At 39.7% G+C, this 16,881-nt stretch overlaps 1 protein-coding gene across 1 annotated transcript in view; it reads left to right on the top strand.

Moving 5' to 3' along the window:
• The window catches only part of PDE4C (phosphodiesterase 4C), a 51,013-nt gene extending 42,618 nt beyond the window's left edge, over positions 1-8,395 (top strand). Inside the window, exons 13-15 of the mRNA XM_070931753.1 lie at positions 6,339-6,461; positions 6,956-7,138; positions 7,517-8,395. Of these exons, the coding sequence (XP_070787854.1) occupies positions 6,339-6,461; positions 6,956-7,138; positions 7,517-8,056 (846 nt within the window). The 3' untranslated portion in view covers positions 8,057-8,395. The remainder of the gene's footprint in view (positions 1-6,338; positions 6,462-6,955; positions 7,139-7,516) is intronic.
• Positions 8,396-16,881: the final 8,486 nt, after the last annotated feature.

The following is a 16,881-nucleotide window of genomic DNA, read 5'->3' as shown; positions in this document are numbered from 1 at the left end:
TCAAGAATTAATAATAACAGTAATTATTTGGAGCTTATCTACTTAGAAAAAGACTTGTTTGTTTGAATGTGTAGTTTAAGCATAAGTCTGTCCATAGATCTATATGGCTAAGGATTGAATCTAATTCTAAAAATGTGATTGATTTGAGAGTTTACAAAGCAAGATCAAGAGAATTAGTGAAGATGATGAAAGGTTCCGAATGTGATAGAGATCATTTTTGTAGAAAGGTTAAAAGTGGATCTTAGAATAGTGAAATTGGAGTGAAAGAATAACTAAAGGAAGGGAATGTCAGAGGCTGTATAAAATAAAATTAAAAGACAGATTACACAAAAAGAATGGAAAGTGTATGTAAGGAAACAGTGGGAAATGCTTGGAATAAAGTGAAAAGAAATATATTACAGAGTTCCACAGAAGTGTGTGCAGTTAAACTAATTGGAAGTTAAAAAAAGGAACTTAGTGATATCATTGAGTGAAAGAGGCAGTGAGTGAAAATATATATATATCAGAGGATGACCACTGCAAAAAATAAGTATAAGGAAGAGATATATAATATGTTCTGACAGAAAAATATGGTTTATATAATACAGTCAAAGAGAACAAAGAATGGTTAAATTAAAAGTGGCAGAGAAAAAATGATATTAGTGATAATAAAAATGGTTTTAGAAGGAGAAGCAAACTAAACAAGGAACTTTCAGCAGAGTAAAAGGAATTAACCATAAAAGTAATGAAATTATTGGGAAAGAAGCTGAAGTGAAATTGAAATTTCATAGATTTACAGGAATGATAGTGATATGTTGAAAAATAGTACTGCAATACAGCAAATGCAATCACTTTTAAGGTCTATGGGGAAATTGATGAAATGGAAGTTTTATAAGGAGTGAGAATATGGAGAAATAGTGAGATTGCAGGTATAGAGGGTACAAGTGAAGATGTTAAAAGGTAGATCTGGTTTGCTTAAAGAACGCCTAAGCAACTTTTTAACATGTACAAAGACTATATCTGTGTTTGAAACTTGGAAAAATGCCATTATTGTTTCCCTATAGAAGGGAAAAGTAGCGAGAATAAATGCCAAAATTGCAAGGAATAAGTTTTTAAGTTGAGTCAAAAGATTTTTGGCAGAATTTTGATTTAAAGGGTATGAGGTAGGGTGAGAAAAACTTGAGAAGTATACTGTGTCTTTTATTTCAAGAAGGGAAGGGAATCAGATTTCGGCTCTTCTGCAGGTCATTGGAAAACAATGTGAGAAATAAAGCTTATTTGGTTAGGAGAATAGGCCTGAATTAGATAATATTTTGCTTGAATGAGAGTGAAGGTTGCTGAATGCAACAAGAGCAGTACATGAGTTGTTTAATGACAGTAATTAGGAATTTCCCTTTGCTAAGTAATGCAGTCATAAAATATGACACATGACTGCATCACTCAGCAAAGGAAATTCCAACAGTCCCCATTACTGTTGTTAAGCGAGGATTGAGTCATTAAGTGAGGGCATCACATGATTGTGACTTGCAACTTTCTGCCAGCTTCTAATAAGCAAAATCAATGAGGTAGCCAGCAAAAAGCCGCAAGTGAGGCTGGATGAGTGCCATGGAGTGTAGCCAGGTGACAGATGGGGTGCTGTGGTGCCACATGAGTGTGGCCAGGCAGGGGGATGCTGTGGTGTGCGTGCAGCTGGATGGGTGGGCATGCGCTATGGAGTCTGGGTGGCAGGCAAGTGATACAGAGTATGAAATCCCTGAAATCTCTGTAGCAGGCTCCTCATGAGAAAAAATGGCAGAAGCAATTTCCCAGTGATTTGGGATTTCTTGCATGCTTCCACCTTGTCTTTACTTGTGGGAAAGTCTCAAGTGGAGATTGCATGACCACAGGATGCTGCAAGGCAATTGCCAAGCACCCAAATCACAATCATTTTTTAAAAAAAATTGATTTATATGCCGCCCTTCTCCGGAGACTCAAGGTGGCTTATAATGCGTTAAGCAATAGCCTTCATACTTTTGGTATATTTATACAAAGTCAGCTTATTGCCCCCACAAACTGGGTCCTCAATTTACCTATCTTAGAAAGGATGGAAGGCTGACTCAACCTTGAGCCTGGTGAGATTCGAACTTACAGTAATTGCAGACAGCTGGTGTTAATCACAATGCTTTCAGTCTGCTGAGCCACCAGGCCCCTTGTGAATCATGTGACCATAGGGGTGCTGCAACAGTTGGAATTTCAAGGACTGGTTATAAGTATCATTTTTCAGTACCATAACAACTTCAAATATTCGCTGAGCGAGTGGTTGTTAACCCAAGGACTATCTGTATATTGAAAGTAAAGCATTTATGAGAACATATGGAATGCTTAGCAAATTTCTCAACACTGAATGGAGTTAGATTAGGATATGTGCTGTTCCTTTGACTGTGTAATGTATTTATTGACAACTGCTTAAAGAATGTTAATGGGTGATGTTAGAGCAATGTTGTTTGTGAGTATGATTATACAAGTATATGAGGATGATGCTATGTTGTTGGCTAATAATCTGAATGATTTGCAGTGAATGTTAGACTGTATGATGTAACAAGGAATATGAATCTGAAAATCTGAATATGGATTAAAGAATATTAGTTGTCTTTAACAGGGAATATGGAGGAAATGATTGTAAATTGTGTTTGTCAGAAGAATCATAAATTGAAAGCAGTAGGAATGAGTATGGATTAAAATGTGTGCTATAAAACAAGAAGTAATAGTTATGGATTAATATATGTTAACTGAATGTGGATTAAATACAGAAATGAGTGGCCATAATGAAACAAATATTTCAAAGTGGTTTGGTCACAGAGAGGGAATGAATGAGGATCAAATCATCAAATGAATACATGAAGAAAAGGTGAATGGATTAAAAAGAAGGGTGACACTGAGAAAAGCATGGTTGGATGTAATTGATGAGAACATGAAAAAGAGCAATGAAAAGTTTAAAGATAAAATGCAGCGTATGAAGCAGTGTATATTGATATGGTAAAGAAGTAAAGAAGACATGTAAGAATGGGAAAAGGGTATAATAATGATGTAAGTTTAGCAAGGCTCATTTGCGATCTTATTCAGGAGGGGGGAGCGGACCTGGCAGGTATTACGGAGACCTGGTTGGGCCATGAGTGGGGGGTTCCCCTTGTGGATATGTGCCCACCAGGTTTCCGAGCATTCCATCAGCCGAGAGCTCAGGGCAGGGGCGCGGGGGGTGGCGGTTATTATAAAGGAAAGTCTTGATCCGAGGGAGACCACTGTTCCACAGATAGCCGGATGTGAGTCCCTTTTTGTGAAGTGGGGTCGTGGAGTACAGATGGGCTTGTTGATCACATACCTGGCTCCCTGCCGCGTGGCAACGGCCCTGCTCGAGCTGCTCAACGTCATAGCTGAGGTGGCGGTTGGTACCCCCAGACTTCTAGTCATGGGGGATTTCAACCTGCCATCTGTCGGCGAAACGTCTGAGGTGGCTCGAGAGTTCATGGCTTCCATGACGGCCATGGACCTTACTCAGTTAATTCATGACCCCACTCACACGGGTGGACACACTCTGGACTTAGTTTTTGTCTCTGGTCAGTGGTCGAGTGGCTTTGATACAGGGGATATAGTCATCGAACCCTTGTCATGGTCTGACCACTCACTCCTTCGACTGGACTTTCTAACCGCTGCACCCCGCCGCAGGGAGGCGGAACCGACCAGGTGGTTCCGCCCCAGGCGCCTGATGGACCCTGATAGGTTCCAGATGGAGCTTGGGCCATTTCCTGAGACTCTGGCTCATGACTCGGCTGAGGACCTGGTGGCCGCCTGGGATAATGCGGCTGCCGGGGCCTTGGACCGTGTCGTGCCTTTGCGGCCTCTGACCCGGCACCGAACTCATCTAGCTCCTTGGTTCTCCGAGGAGCTCAGGGAGATGAAGCGCCGGAAAAGACGCCTGGAGAGTAGTTGGAGGACCAGCCGCTCCGAATCCGACCGAACACTGGTGAGGTCTCATATTAAGACCTACCTAGTGGCGATAAAAGCGGCGAAATCTAGCTATTTTGCCATTCTTATTGCGTCATCAGATAATCGCCCGGCCGCCCTGTTTAGGGTGACCCGCTCCCTCCTCCATCTGGAAGCGCGGGATGACCCCTTGCAGGGCCGAGCTGAGGATTTTGTGCAGTATCTGTATAACAAAATCGCTCAGATTCGGGAAGGGCTGGCCTCTGACTGGGTATGTCCGGACGGGATGACTGAGGTAGGTCTTGAGAGTGTTATCTGGGGGGAGTTTGATCCTGTGGCTCCCGAGGACATGGACAGGGTCCTGGGACGGCTGAACGTGACCACATGTTTATTGGACCCATGTCCCTCCTGGTTGGTACTGGCTTCCCAGGAGGTGACACGAGGCTGGCTCCAGAAGATTGTTAACACTTCTTTGAGTGAGGGGGTCCTGCCGGCTGCTTTGAAAGAAGCGGTTGTGAGGCCCCTCCTCAAGAAGCCCTCTCTGGATCCGGCTGTTTTGGCTAACTATCATCCAGTCTCCAACCTTCGCTTCGTTGCGAAGGTTGTTGAGAGTGTGGTAGCGCAACAGCTTCCCCGGTACCTGGATGAAGCTGTCTATCTAGACCCGCTCCAGTCCCGCTTCCGGCCTGGGCACAGCACGGAAATGGCATTGGTCGCGTTGGTGGATGATCTCTGGAGGGCTCGGGATAGGGGTTGCTCCTCTATCCTGGTCCTGTTAGACCTCTCAGCGGCTTTTGATACCATCGACCATGGTATCATGTTGCACTGGTTGGCGGGGTTGGGGGTAGGGGGCACCGTTCTGTGGTGGTTCTCCTCCTACCTCTCTGACCGGTCGCAATCTGTGTTGACGGGGGGGCAGCGGTCGACCCCGAGGCACCTTGCTTGTGGGGTGCCACAAGGGTCGGTCCTCTCGCCCCTTCTGTTCAACATTTATGTAAAGCCGCTGGGTGAGATCATCCGTGGCTTCGGGGTGGACTTCCATCAGTACGCTGATGACACCCAGCTGTACATCTCCACCCCAGGCCACCCCAACGATGCCCTTGAAGTGATGTCCCAGTGCCTGGAGGCCGTGCGGGCCTGGATGGGGAGAAACAGGCTCCGACTCAACCCCTCCAAGACCGAGTGGCTGTGGCTTCCAGCGTCCCGATATAGCCAGCTGACGCCATCGCTGGCTATTGGGGGTGAATTACTCGCCCCCACGGAGAGGGCTCGTAACTTGGGCGTCCTCCTGGATGCACGGCTGTCTTTAGAAGACCATTTGACGGCCGTGGCCAGGGGGGCTTTTTATCAGGTTCGCCTGATACGCCAGTTGCGTCCCTTTCTAAATCAGGACTCTCTACGCACAGTCACTCAGGCACTAGTCACTTCCCGCCTGGACTACTACAACACTCTCTACATGGGGCTCCCCCTGGGGTGCACCCGGAGGCTCCAGCTGGTCCAGAACGCGGCCGCGCGGGGGATTATGGGGGCGACGAGGCGCTCCCATGTGACACCTCTCCTGCGCGAGCTGCACTGGCTTCCGGTGGTCTTCCGGGTGCACTTCAAGGTGTTGGTGACCACCTTTAAAGCGCTCCATGGCTTAGGGCCGGGGGTACTTACGAGACCGCCTTCTGCCACCAATAGCCTCCCACCGGCCAGTACGCTCGCACAGAGTGGGCCTCCTCAGGGTGCCGTCCGCCAGACAATGTCGGCTGGCGACCCCCAGGGGGAGAGCCTTCTCTGTGCGGCGCCCACCCTCTGGAACAACCTTCCCCCAGAGTTACATACAATAACAGACCTCCAGATTTTTCGTCGGGCCCTGAAAACCTATTTATTTCAACTAGCTGGGCTGGCTTGAGTTAAATTTTAAATTGATTTTAAATTGGGTTGTTTTAATTTACGGCCAAAATATCTAATTATTTTAATACTGTTTTTAAATTTTGTATGCTCTGTTTTTACTTTGGCTGTGCACCGCCCTGAGTCCTATTCGGAGAAGGGCGGTATAGAAATTTAATAAATAAATAAATAAATAAATAAATAAATAAATAAATAAATAAATAAGGCCTTTTTTTCTCATCTTAATTCTTTAAATTATTTGACTTCCTCCTATTTTTTATTATATTTCTTTACTCTGTGTAACATTGCTTTACTAGGATTGGTGTGCCTGAATGCATGAATAAATGCCTGCAGGCATAACGAAACTCCCCCCACCCCCGAAAATATGTGTTAACTTTTTCTTGTTTCAAAACTGATACTTTGTTTCTCAAGTGATTCTTGTCTCTTCTTTCTAATATTCTTGAAAATAGGGAGAGGAAGACAGAGAAATAATTTTTGTATTTGTGGTGGGGGGTTATAAACAGGTGCTCGCAACAGATATGTCAAAACATATGAATCTTCTGGCTGATCTGAAGACAATGGTAGAGACCAAGAAAGTGACCAGCTTGGGAGTCCTACTTTTGGATAACTACTCAGATCGCATTCAGGTAAGGCACTAAGGGGCAGGGATAAAATGGAGAAGAGCACATTTCAAACAGAGGTGTGAATTCCAAGCTCAGTTCATACTTAAATAAAGTTCGACCTGAGCTCAAGATTTTGTAGCTAGTTATTAAAACCATGAATGTCAAATGATAGTTCTATGGAGTCCTCTTGTTCAGAACTTAATGTTATTATCTTCAAAGAGCTTTATTAGTTAATGTATAAAAGATACACTAAAAGATACATATAAAAGATACATATAACTTAAAATATATTCTTAAGATCTGTCTGAGTTTGGTGCTAAGAAAAATAATAGAGAAGAGGCAGAGAAAGAAATGAATGAGGCACATACATACGCTTAATTATTAAACATTATTAATAAAATTGAAGTGCTGTAACATATTAGTTGTCAAAATAAGACTTCCAATGATATTTCCTCTTTGATATGTTGATTTGTGATGTAGTTCTACTGTAAATGTTATATAATTGTTTTTCTCCACAGGTTTTGCAGAATATTGTACACTGTGCAGATCTCAGCAACCCCACAAAACGACTAGAGCTCTATCGCCAGTGGACAGACCGAATCATGATAGAATTCTTCCACCAAGGCGATCGTGAGCGGGAGAAGGGCATGGAGATTAGTCCAATGTGTGATAAACACAATGCCTCCATAGAAAAGTCTCAGGTGACACTGCTAGTAAACTTCAGGTTATAGATGGCATGGGGATGACAGCTGTTTAACTGTGGGTGGGGTTTTTGAATTTTTATGCTAAAGTGAAATAAAATACAAAGCTAAACACAAATGAATGTAAAAGCTATGTATATCAGCATAGCCATCAATAATTTTAATGGCTTCTTGAATGGAAGGGAGAAGGAGAAAAGCAAACATGGGTATTCACAGTCAGAGCATTTTGAGTTAGGAAACTTTTGCTTGTATACCTCTGGTTTTTGCAAGTGTAGAATTGGAATTGTAGGAGGAATTAGGTACAGATTTATAAAAGATAGGACAACAAAGTGTCTGCCCTAGCATATTTAACATTCTGTGTTGTTTTTCTTCTGCCAGGTGGGATTCATTGATTATATTGCTCATCCGCTTTGGGAAACTTGGGCTGATTTAGTTCATCCTGATGCTCAGGAGATTCTGGATACTTTAGAAGACAACCGAGAATGGTATCAGAGCATGATTCCTCATAGTCCTTCACCTCCCCCAGATGCATCAGGTTTAGAGAAAAATGGAGGAGACAAATTCAAGTTTCAGCTTACTTTAGAGGAGGAAGATGGAGAAGAATCAGAGATTGAACCAGAGATTGAGAGCCCTTTGGAAGAGGATAATAGTGAATCCAAAACCTTGGGGACAACTGATGATTCAGAATCTGCAAATGAGCCATTGCCTTCTCCAACAGACAAATTGGGCAGCCCCCACAGAAACGCCCTGATCAAACAAAAGGGTGCATTGAACTTTGACAACCAAAGAACACTTTCACAGATGGATAGTGGTTCCATAGCAGATCCTGCTGAGTTAGCAAGAAGAGAGAGCCTGACTGATGTACAATCATGTCTTGACATGGAAGGAAATATCACCTTTTTGCCTCTTGGGACGTAGTGAAGGGAAGGCCCGATGATGATTACATTCTGGCAGGGCCAGAAGGGGATCACCCCAAATCTTGCTGCCAGCAACCTATGATTTCACTCCCCATTGTAAGGGAGTGTTACTATTAACATTTTCTTCCCCAAAGAAATCTGTAGCTTGAACCACATTATTTGCCCAGGTGGCGAAATATCAGAGATCAGACTATGACTGTCATGTCTTCCTTCCAGTGTTGCTACTCAGCATCTGAGTTGTACCTGGCAAATGGAAAAATTCTTCCTGCTGGACTTCTCACTATCACTAATTTCTTATTTTGATTTCAACTTGGAAATAGTCTGTATCTTGTTTTAAGAAAGCCCAGGTGGAAATACAGCTTTTAGTTCAGTGTAAGAACAAATGTTTTGCCTGAAGATGGACACAGGTTCAGTCTCTGACATCTTTAGTCTTCTTTTTTAGAGGTTCTAGGCTGGGGGGGGGGGGGGTTCTGACTGTGATCCTGGATAACATTTTCAAGTTAAAGCAGACAGTACTGGGTTGGTTGGATAAATGGTCCGACTTTTTGTAGTCCTACACTTTCCAAGTATGCAAATTTTATTTGAGGAAAAGTTCGGTATGATCCTGCTGAAAATCAGGATAATATAGTGGGCTTGATGGACCAATGATTTGACCCAGCAAAAAGGGAATCTTAAAATGACATGCTATTGCAGAAAAAGGGGAATTGTGCAGATAAATATTATGTTTGCTTTTCTCAAGTGTAACAAAACCAGCATCCTGGGAAGTTTCACATAAAATATTCAAGTAGGAGGCAGTCTCTGTAAATTTCAAATAGTTCTATCTAGTGTGATGGGATGCTATCAAGAGATACAAAATTCATCCTGCTGGATGCATTTGGCATCAAATTTCTGATACTCAAAACAAGAAGGCCTTCCTTCAGACTGCATGTTGCCTCAATCTGGTAGCTGCATTGAAAATCACCTCCTTTATATTAATCTTTTAGATACCTTTTATCCCACATGAAAAGATTTATAGAAAGCGATAACCCAATTTCTCCAATATTCAGAAGCCCTATAGAGAAGGGACTACAGATTTTGTTTTACTTTTCCAGTAAGGGGGAAACCCTATTGTTTTAAATTATTTTTTATTTTGTGACATGTATTTCTCCATAGCAGCTGTAAAGAGTAAATAATTCATGTGTTCTTTAAAAAAAAATGAGGAAAGTATTTTGATGCACAAATAGGTAGTCACTATTTTAAAAAATATTTAATTAATCTTCCCAGCAATTTCTAATATAAGACTACTATAGTAACTGGCAGAACTGCTTGCTATACAAGGGTAATTGGAAGTCTTGCTAATTTTCAAATTAATGATGGGGGGGACTTCAATTTGATAATTTGTCTCTTCTGACATTTTAATCATTTGACTTTTTCCTGTGAAATCAATGTCCCACTTTGTTACAGCTTTGGGTGCGTGTGGCTTCTTTGCCCCTTTCTCCTAAAAGAAATGGGAGAAGCTATCCCAAGTGATGTGTTCATATTAGACTACTCATAAAAATTTTGTGTGATATGTACACTATTTATTTTGAATCTTTTGATCATTAACATTTCGCTGAAGAAAAAACCTATTATTTTTAAAGGGCATTTTAACTTTTTTTTCTAAATACAAACATAGAATTGTTTTTTTTTAATAAGCTGGTTTTCTGACATTAGGGGAGAAGCAATTTATGTCGAATTGTGAAAAAATTGTGGATTTACACATTTCCCCCCTATTTTCAGTATTCAAAGAAATCTATTATTTTGGTTTTTCTGGGTTACCTGGATCTTCACTCCATGTATTTTGCAGTTCACAAAAAAAGATTGTTACCACACTGAAGTTGTTCAAATCAAGTTAGAGAGCCACTCTGTCCCTCTTATTCTCCGTATGCATTAAAGGGTCTGTCCTATTCCAGAGAACACAACTAGATAGCACTCTATCCATTGATTTTTCCCCTAGAAGGCTTAATCTGCTGATTTGAAGAGATAGATTCATTTTGTGTTTTTACAGTACTGTTTTGGGTAAATAATGCAGTTCTATGGAGTTTCAAAAAGAGACAGGGTTGGTTGAAACTGGGGAATCATTAGCCAATGCAAGTAGCAGATAAAACTTATGAATAGACAAATGAGATTTAAAGGTTCATTTGTAAAATTTTGGTGAGGCCAGATTATGATTTAAGGAGCTGAAACTGCTAAATGATTATAAAGCTAGGGTGGTACCTCCATCTACTATATTTATGTATTAGAAATCCAGGGAGGGTGCAAACGAGGATGATTCTATGCACCAAAATGATATTGTGTCTCATCATTTTTTTTCCATATACTGTACCTCTTATGAAAGGCCGGTTATGCATTACTACTGGGAAGGCTACCACTTTTAATTTATTTTCAGCAAGTATTTTTTGTTCTTTTTTTTAAAAAAAAAACTTTTGTAGCTTTATGCTTAATGATATTTTGATTTGTAATAACCTCACCAATGGTTGGTTCAGGCAAATTTTATTGATAGCAATTGGTTTAACTGTGATTTGCACTCAAAAATGCTGCATTATATGTGTGCAAATGTATATATGTATATGTTGAATGTTTGTTTGTATACACATGTATTTCACAATGCACTTTGAGTTTGCTGAGCTGCCACTGGGGCCTGGCCCTACAGATTGAGTTACTGTTTCTTTGTGAAATAAGTATTGTCGTAACCACAGAAAACATATTGACATTTTTATCTGATTGTCTGGTTTTCCTTACAACATTAAGTGTTTTCTGGCAACACCTTTTCTTTACATTGTATTTAAGTGTTAAAATGAAATGATTGGCTTTTAAAATTGTACTATAAATCTCCAGAGCTTGAAAAAAATTTTCAGTTCTAAAGAAATCACAGTAACGGAGCATTTGTTAGTAGGAATGATAACTACAGGAGAGGAGAGATACTGCCACAGGAGTTTAGAATGTGGAAATTGTGGATGGAGACGTGAACGGAGTTAATCCAAGATAGAAAGGTAAATCTGAGCAAAGAAATTAGAGGAGACAGGGAGGGGGAGGGAGGGAGAGAGAGATTATATAGTGATGCTTGATCAGAGTTTAGGCAAAAAAAGCAAAAAGATATGATAAGAACTGTCAGGACTTAGCCCAACTGATTTAGGAAAATTAGGATCATTTAGAACTGCAAAGGACATAATACTCTCTTTGCAAACAACATTTTCTAACATCATAAGGAATTATTTTGAAAGGGTAGGGGATTGAGTGTTATAGCATGTAAACTTTCACAGTTACTGATGCAAAAATGAGTGAAGCTCTGGAAAAACAATAATGATTGTTTATTTCCCACAAGCCAGGTCCTTTTTTCCTCCTAGCAAATCCATCACTGACAAGCCTAACTCCCAAATAATGTAAATATTTAATCCCAAAGCATAAAGCTTATCTCTCATCTGTGCTTGCCTGTCTCTTGTATGTCCCTCGGTGCTCTTGATTTATACACGCACATCATACACGCACATCTGCCTAGTTTCACAAAATACTCTTGCCTTCTTGAGGGCTTATTATGACAGTGATCCACCAACTACATTTCCCTCCAGGTCCTATTTGTTTCCTTCACAGATTACATGGTGGAATTATAAGGGAGTACTGTATAATCAAATGGCCAAGCAAGACTCAAATCAAAATTTTGATATTGGATTTTGGAAGATATTGTAAATAAGATTTAGCAAAGCCCACAGTACACAAACACACCATGAGGTTAGATGGGGATGATACACTTGCCTTTATTAAGACCTACAGATGCACTCAAAACTCTACAAAACATTTTCTGCCATATTTTTTCCTTAAGCAGATCATATGTAGGTGAAAGAAACAGAAATAATGTAAAAGAACAGAGTCATAGCAGTGGATCAGTGAATAATGATTATTCAATTTTGGAATGCATTTGAGCTTCCAGAGGGTCTTTCAGCATATAACAAGGTGGATCTCTTCCTTATTAAATATAGGATTCCTATATTTTGCCAACACTGCAATCTGTGTGCCCCATAACTAACTTGGGAACTATACAAGTATGTTTGAGGTGTTCCCACTCTTTCTTTTTTTAAAAGTGTTATCAGTCTCAAAAAAAATCACTTTAGCAACATTCAGAAGTTTTAAAATGGTGTTATGTTGCCATCTAATGGTCACACACAGTCTTTGGGCATGCATTCACATATATCACTCCAAAGTCTTCTATTATAAATAAGTTTACAAGTAAACTTGTAATCAACTGCAGTTGACATTCTATACTCTTAGGAGATACTGCATGTATCTCTCGCTATGATCTAACCATCCCACTGTGGTTAGGAATAATTTGGTTTTCTTATAGATGGCGATTTATGAGGCAGATGAGCTAAACCTATTAAAGCTCAGGACATATTTACAGAATTTTGCAGAGTAATGAAAGTCCTAACAAGATAACACTTCAAAGTTTTCTAATGATATTCCTCATAACAAAACATAAACATGATAGAAGGGAAATTTTGATCCTAGTCTTCTGTATCTACATGCTTAAAACATTTTTCGTAAGTTACTTAATGGAAAGATTGTCAGTTACAATATTTTACTGAAGAAGCACTACAGATACCATACAACATGGATGGGTTGGGCTGGGTTTTGTTAGGAGCCTTGGGGTGCAGTGATTAGTATTGCAAGTTAACTCTGCCCACAGTCTAGAGTTCGATCCTGACAGGGTTCAAGGTTGACTCAGCCCTCCATCCTTCCAAAGTCAGTAAAATGGGGACCCAGATTGTTGGGGGCAATATGCTGACATTGTAAACTGTCCATGGAGTGCTCTAAAGCACTATGGAGTGGTATATGTGTCTAAGTGCTATTTATATTGGTTTGCTTTTTCTCACTTTCCTGACCATGATTGTCTTGGCCCATTTTCACAGAAAAACCTGCTAGCATTTTCAAATACTTTTCTCATACTATATGCATTTTATACACATTTGTTACTGTAAGCATGTTAGTAAATAATTTAGTAAATAAAATACATCTGTCTATGCTTTTTTCATTAACGTGTTTTAGTATTCACTTTTTGTAATATATACATTTTATGCATATTTTTGAGTGAATTAGTGAATTACATCACCAATTCAGACAAAAAAAAAAACCCCATATAATTTGTATACATTCAACAGGTGTAAGTTTATATAAAAGTTCAGACTAGATAAATCTCTCCTAATCCTAAAACTTAACTGACTCCTCATTTCATATTGAACCTCCAATAATAATAACTCAAGCACTTTTATTGCCACTATAATCCTGGCCCTATTGCTAATTTTTTTTAGTGTAGATTGATGTAGTGGTTAAGGCATCAGGTTAAAAACCAGGGGACTATGAGTCCAAGTCCTGCCCTGGGAACAAAACCAGTGAGATGACCTATCTCACCCTAGGAAGGAGGCAATGGCAAACCATTTCTGAAATCTTGCCAAGAAAATTGCAGGGACATGCCCAGGCAATTACCAGGAATCAAAACTTGAAATTTGTGTGTGTGTCCTTTCAAAATTTGAAAGGACACGCACATACATTGGTAAAATGACAATAAATGAAAAATACCCGATAATGTTATAGAGGTATTGTGATATAATACTCATTTAAGTGTAATTTCATTATCATTTTAGTACTTAGAAAAAGATGGAAATGACACTGGGAAAACCAAGAGGATTACATTAGAGGGGTTTTCTTGACCCTCTATAAAACATGTGAAAAAGCCACAACAGAGGTGCCAGTTCTGGAGTATAAAAATTCGGGTGATCAGGAGATAACAATAAAGAGATACAGGAAACTCCTTGCTACTTACTATCTACTGGCTACTGCAATCTGGATAATGTAATGCAGTCTTGTAATAGCTTTAAATCTCAATAATTTTATCACTGATATCCAGTGAAGAATCATTGTGTATGACTGAAGCGTTATCAGCACTGATTTTCAAAAGGACAGTTTATCCTGTCTTAAAGGCCACATAGTGTATGTCTAGTAAATTTTAAAATGGTATTATATTCTGGAATCTGGGCTATTATTGACTGTAGTCCTTTAATAGAAAATGCTGACATATATTCAGCCTTCTAATATAACAAACATATAACCTAATATCAGAAAGCAGTCTAAAATGTTTTCCCTTCAGATTAAACAGCATACTTTCCAAGGGGTAAAATAAATAAAAAAGAGAAATGGCTAACTCCTACATTTTTATGATCCCCAGCCCTTTCCTGCAAACAGTCATCTTGAGGTAAATCCCAACCTTGTATTTTACAGCTATGAAATTTATACACTAAAGTTATTTTGTTATTCTATTACTGAATATTGTTTCATCTTTTGCAAACATTGTAATAAGCAGATATATGCAAGCTTGCTTTTATCTTTCACCTTAAAAATCTGAGTTGTAATAACACTTTATATGCAAAGATACTGAATAATCTATAATAATTATATTACATAAAATTAATACAGGAAGTCTTCAATTTATAACCACAACTAAGCCCAAAATTTCTGTTGCTATGTGAGACATTTGTTAAATGAGTTTTGCTCCATTTTATTTATTTATTTACTTGTCGAGTACTTATTAGATAATATATATAAGTATAAGCATGAATTGAATACATAAAATGAATACAATTAAAGGGAACATTAGGACAGGGATGGTAGGCATGCTGGTGCTCTTATGCATGCCCCTTACAGACCTCTTAGGAATGGAATGAGGTCAATAGTAGCCAGGCTAAGGTTAAAATTTTGGGGGTTTTGGGATAAAATCACAGAGTCAGGTAGTGCATTTCAGGCATTGACCACTCTGTTACTGAAGTCATATTTTCTGCAATCGAGTTTGGAGCGGTTCACTTTAAGTTTGTATCTGTCTGCTTGTGTACTTTTGTGGTTGAAGCTGAAGTAGTCATTGACAGGTAGGACATTGTAGCAGATGATTTTATGAGCTATGCTTAGGTCATACTGAAGGCGTCGTAGTTCTAAATTTTCTAAGCCCAAAATTTCAAGTCTGGTGGCATAAGGTATTTTATTGCAAGCAGAGGAGTGGAGGACTCTTCTTGTGAAATATTTCTGGACTCTCTCGATTGTATTTATGTCTGATATGCAGTGTGGGTTCCAGATAGATGAGTTGTATTTGATAATTGGTCTAGCAAATGTTTTGTATGGTCTGGTTAGTAGTGTAATATTACCGGAGAAGAAGTTACGCAAGATTAGGTTTACAACCCTTGATGCCTTTTTGGTGATGTTGTTACAATGGGCTTTGGCACTTAGATCATTTGATATGAGTCCTCCAAGATCCTTGACAGAGTGAGGGTCATCTACAAGATCATGTCCACTCAGCTTGTATTTTGTGTTCTGATTCATTTTGCCAATGTGTAAAACAGAGCATTTGTTGGTTGAGATTTGGAGTTGCCAATTTTTTGACCATTCCGACATTTACAACTTTTCTTGCCACGTTAAGTGAATCATTGCAATTCTTAAGTTTGTAACTTGGTTGTTAAGTGAATCTGGTTTCTCCTTGTCAGATGGTCGCAAAAGTTGATCACATGACCCTGGGATACTGCAACCATCATAAATATGAACCAGCTACCAAGCATCCAAATTTTGATCATATGACTGTTTTATGCAACAGTCATAAAAGAGAAGAATGGTCATAAGTCACTTTATTTCAGTGCCATTGTAACTTCAAATGGTCACTAAGTGAATGATTGTAAGGACTTTCTGCACATATTAATAACAAGTTGCTGTTTTTTGTTCCAGAAAATTCACAATTATGAATATGTTCAAAAGTTACAAAACAAGCTATGGCAGCAAATAGGACAGCGAATATTCATGTCTTGCTTCATGGAACCAGTTGCTCACTAGAATTTTTGTGTGTTTTGGGGATCTTGGTCATGTTTTCAAGATGAAGACATGAGGTAATAATATCAGGAGCTTCCTCATGTTTTATTTGTGTATTCCCAGGAGTTATGTACTTATTGCGCACAATATATTTTATTGAGGGCAGATAATAAATAGTGTTAATATTTTGCTTTCATGCAAGGGAAAATATAAATAAGTAAAGCACAGGTAGTCCTCAACTTACGACCACAATTGAGCCCCAAAATTTCTGTTCTTAAGTGAGACATTTATTGAGTTTTACTTCGTTTTACGACCTTTCTTGCCACAGCTGTTAAGTGAATCACTGCAGTCGATAAGTTACTACCCTGGTTGTTAAGCGAATCCGGCTTCCCCTTTGACTTTCCTTGTCAGACGGTCGCAAAGGGTGATCACATGACCTTGGGACCACACACAGCAACGGTCGTAAGTATGAACCAGTTGCGAAGCATCTGTATTTTTGATCACACAATCGTGGGGGGGGTTGTAAACTGTGAGAAAATGGTCATCAGCCACGCTTTTCAGCGCCGCTGTTAACTTTGAACGGTCACTAAACGAACTAAGGAAATAAATTCCACCTCAAGATCACTAGGTAGCGCCTTCTAAAGGGAAAGAGAGGCAAAATGAAGGCGGGATATATTTCTCTGTGTGTGTGTGTGTGTGTGTGTGTGTGTGTGTGTGTGAGAGAGAGAGAGAGAGAGAGAGAGAGAGAGAGAGAGAGAGAGAGAGAGAGAGAGAGAGAGAGAGAAACACAGGGCCTGGTGGCTCAGCAGACTAAAAGCATTGTGATTAACACCAGCTGTCTGCAATTACTGTAAGTTCGAATCTCACCAGGCTCAAGGTTGACTCAGCCTTCCATCCTTTCTAAGGTAGGTAAATTGAGGACCCAGTTTGTGGGGGCAATAAGCTGACTTTGTATAAAAATATACAAAAGTA

The sequence above is a fragment of the Pituophis catenifer genome, unplaced genomic scaffold (assembly GCF_029215685.1).
Source record: "Pituophis catenifer annectens isolate HBS135680 unplaced genomic scaffold, rPitCat1.0.hap2 SCAF_1, whole genome shotgun sequence".
In the NCBI taxonomy this organism is placed as follows: Eukaryota; Metazoa; Chordata; class Lepidosauria; order Squamata; family Colubridae; genus Pituophis; species Pituophis catenifer.
This window is presented reverse-complemented; position numbering and strand designations above follow the sequence as displayed.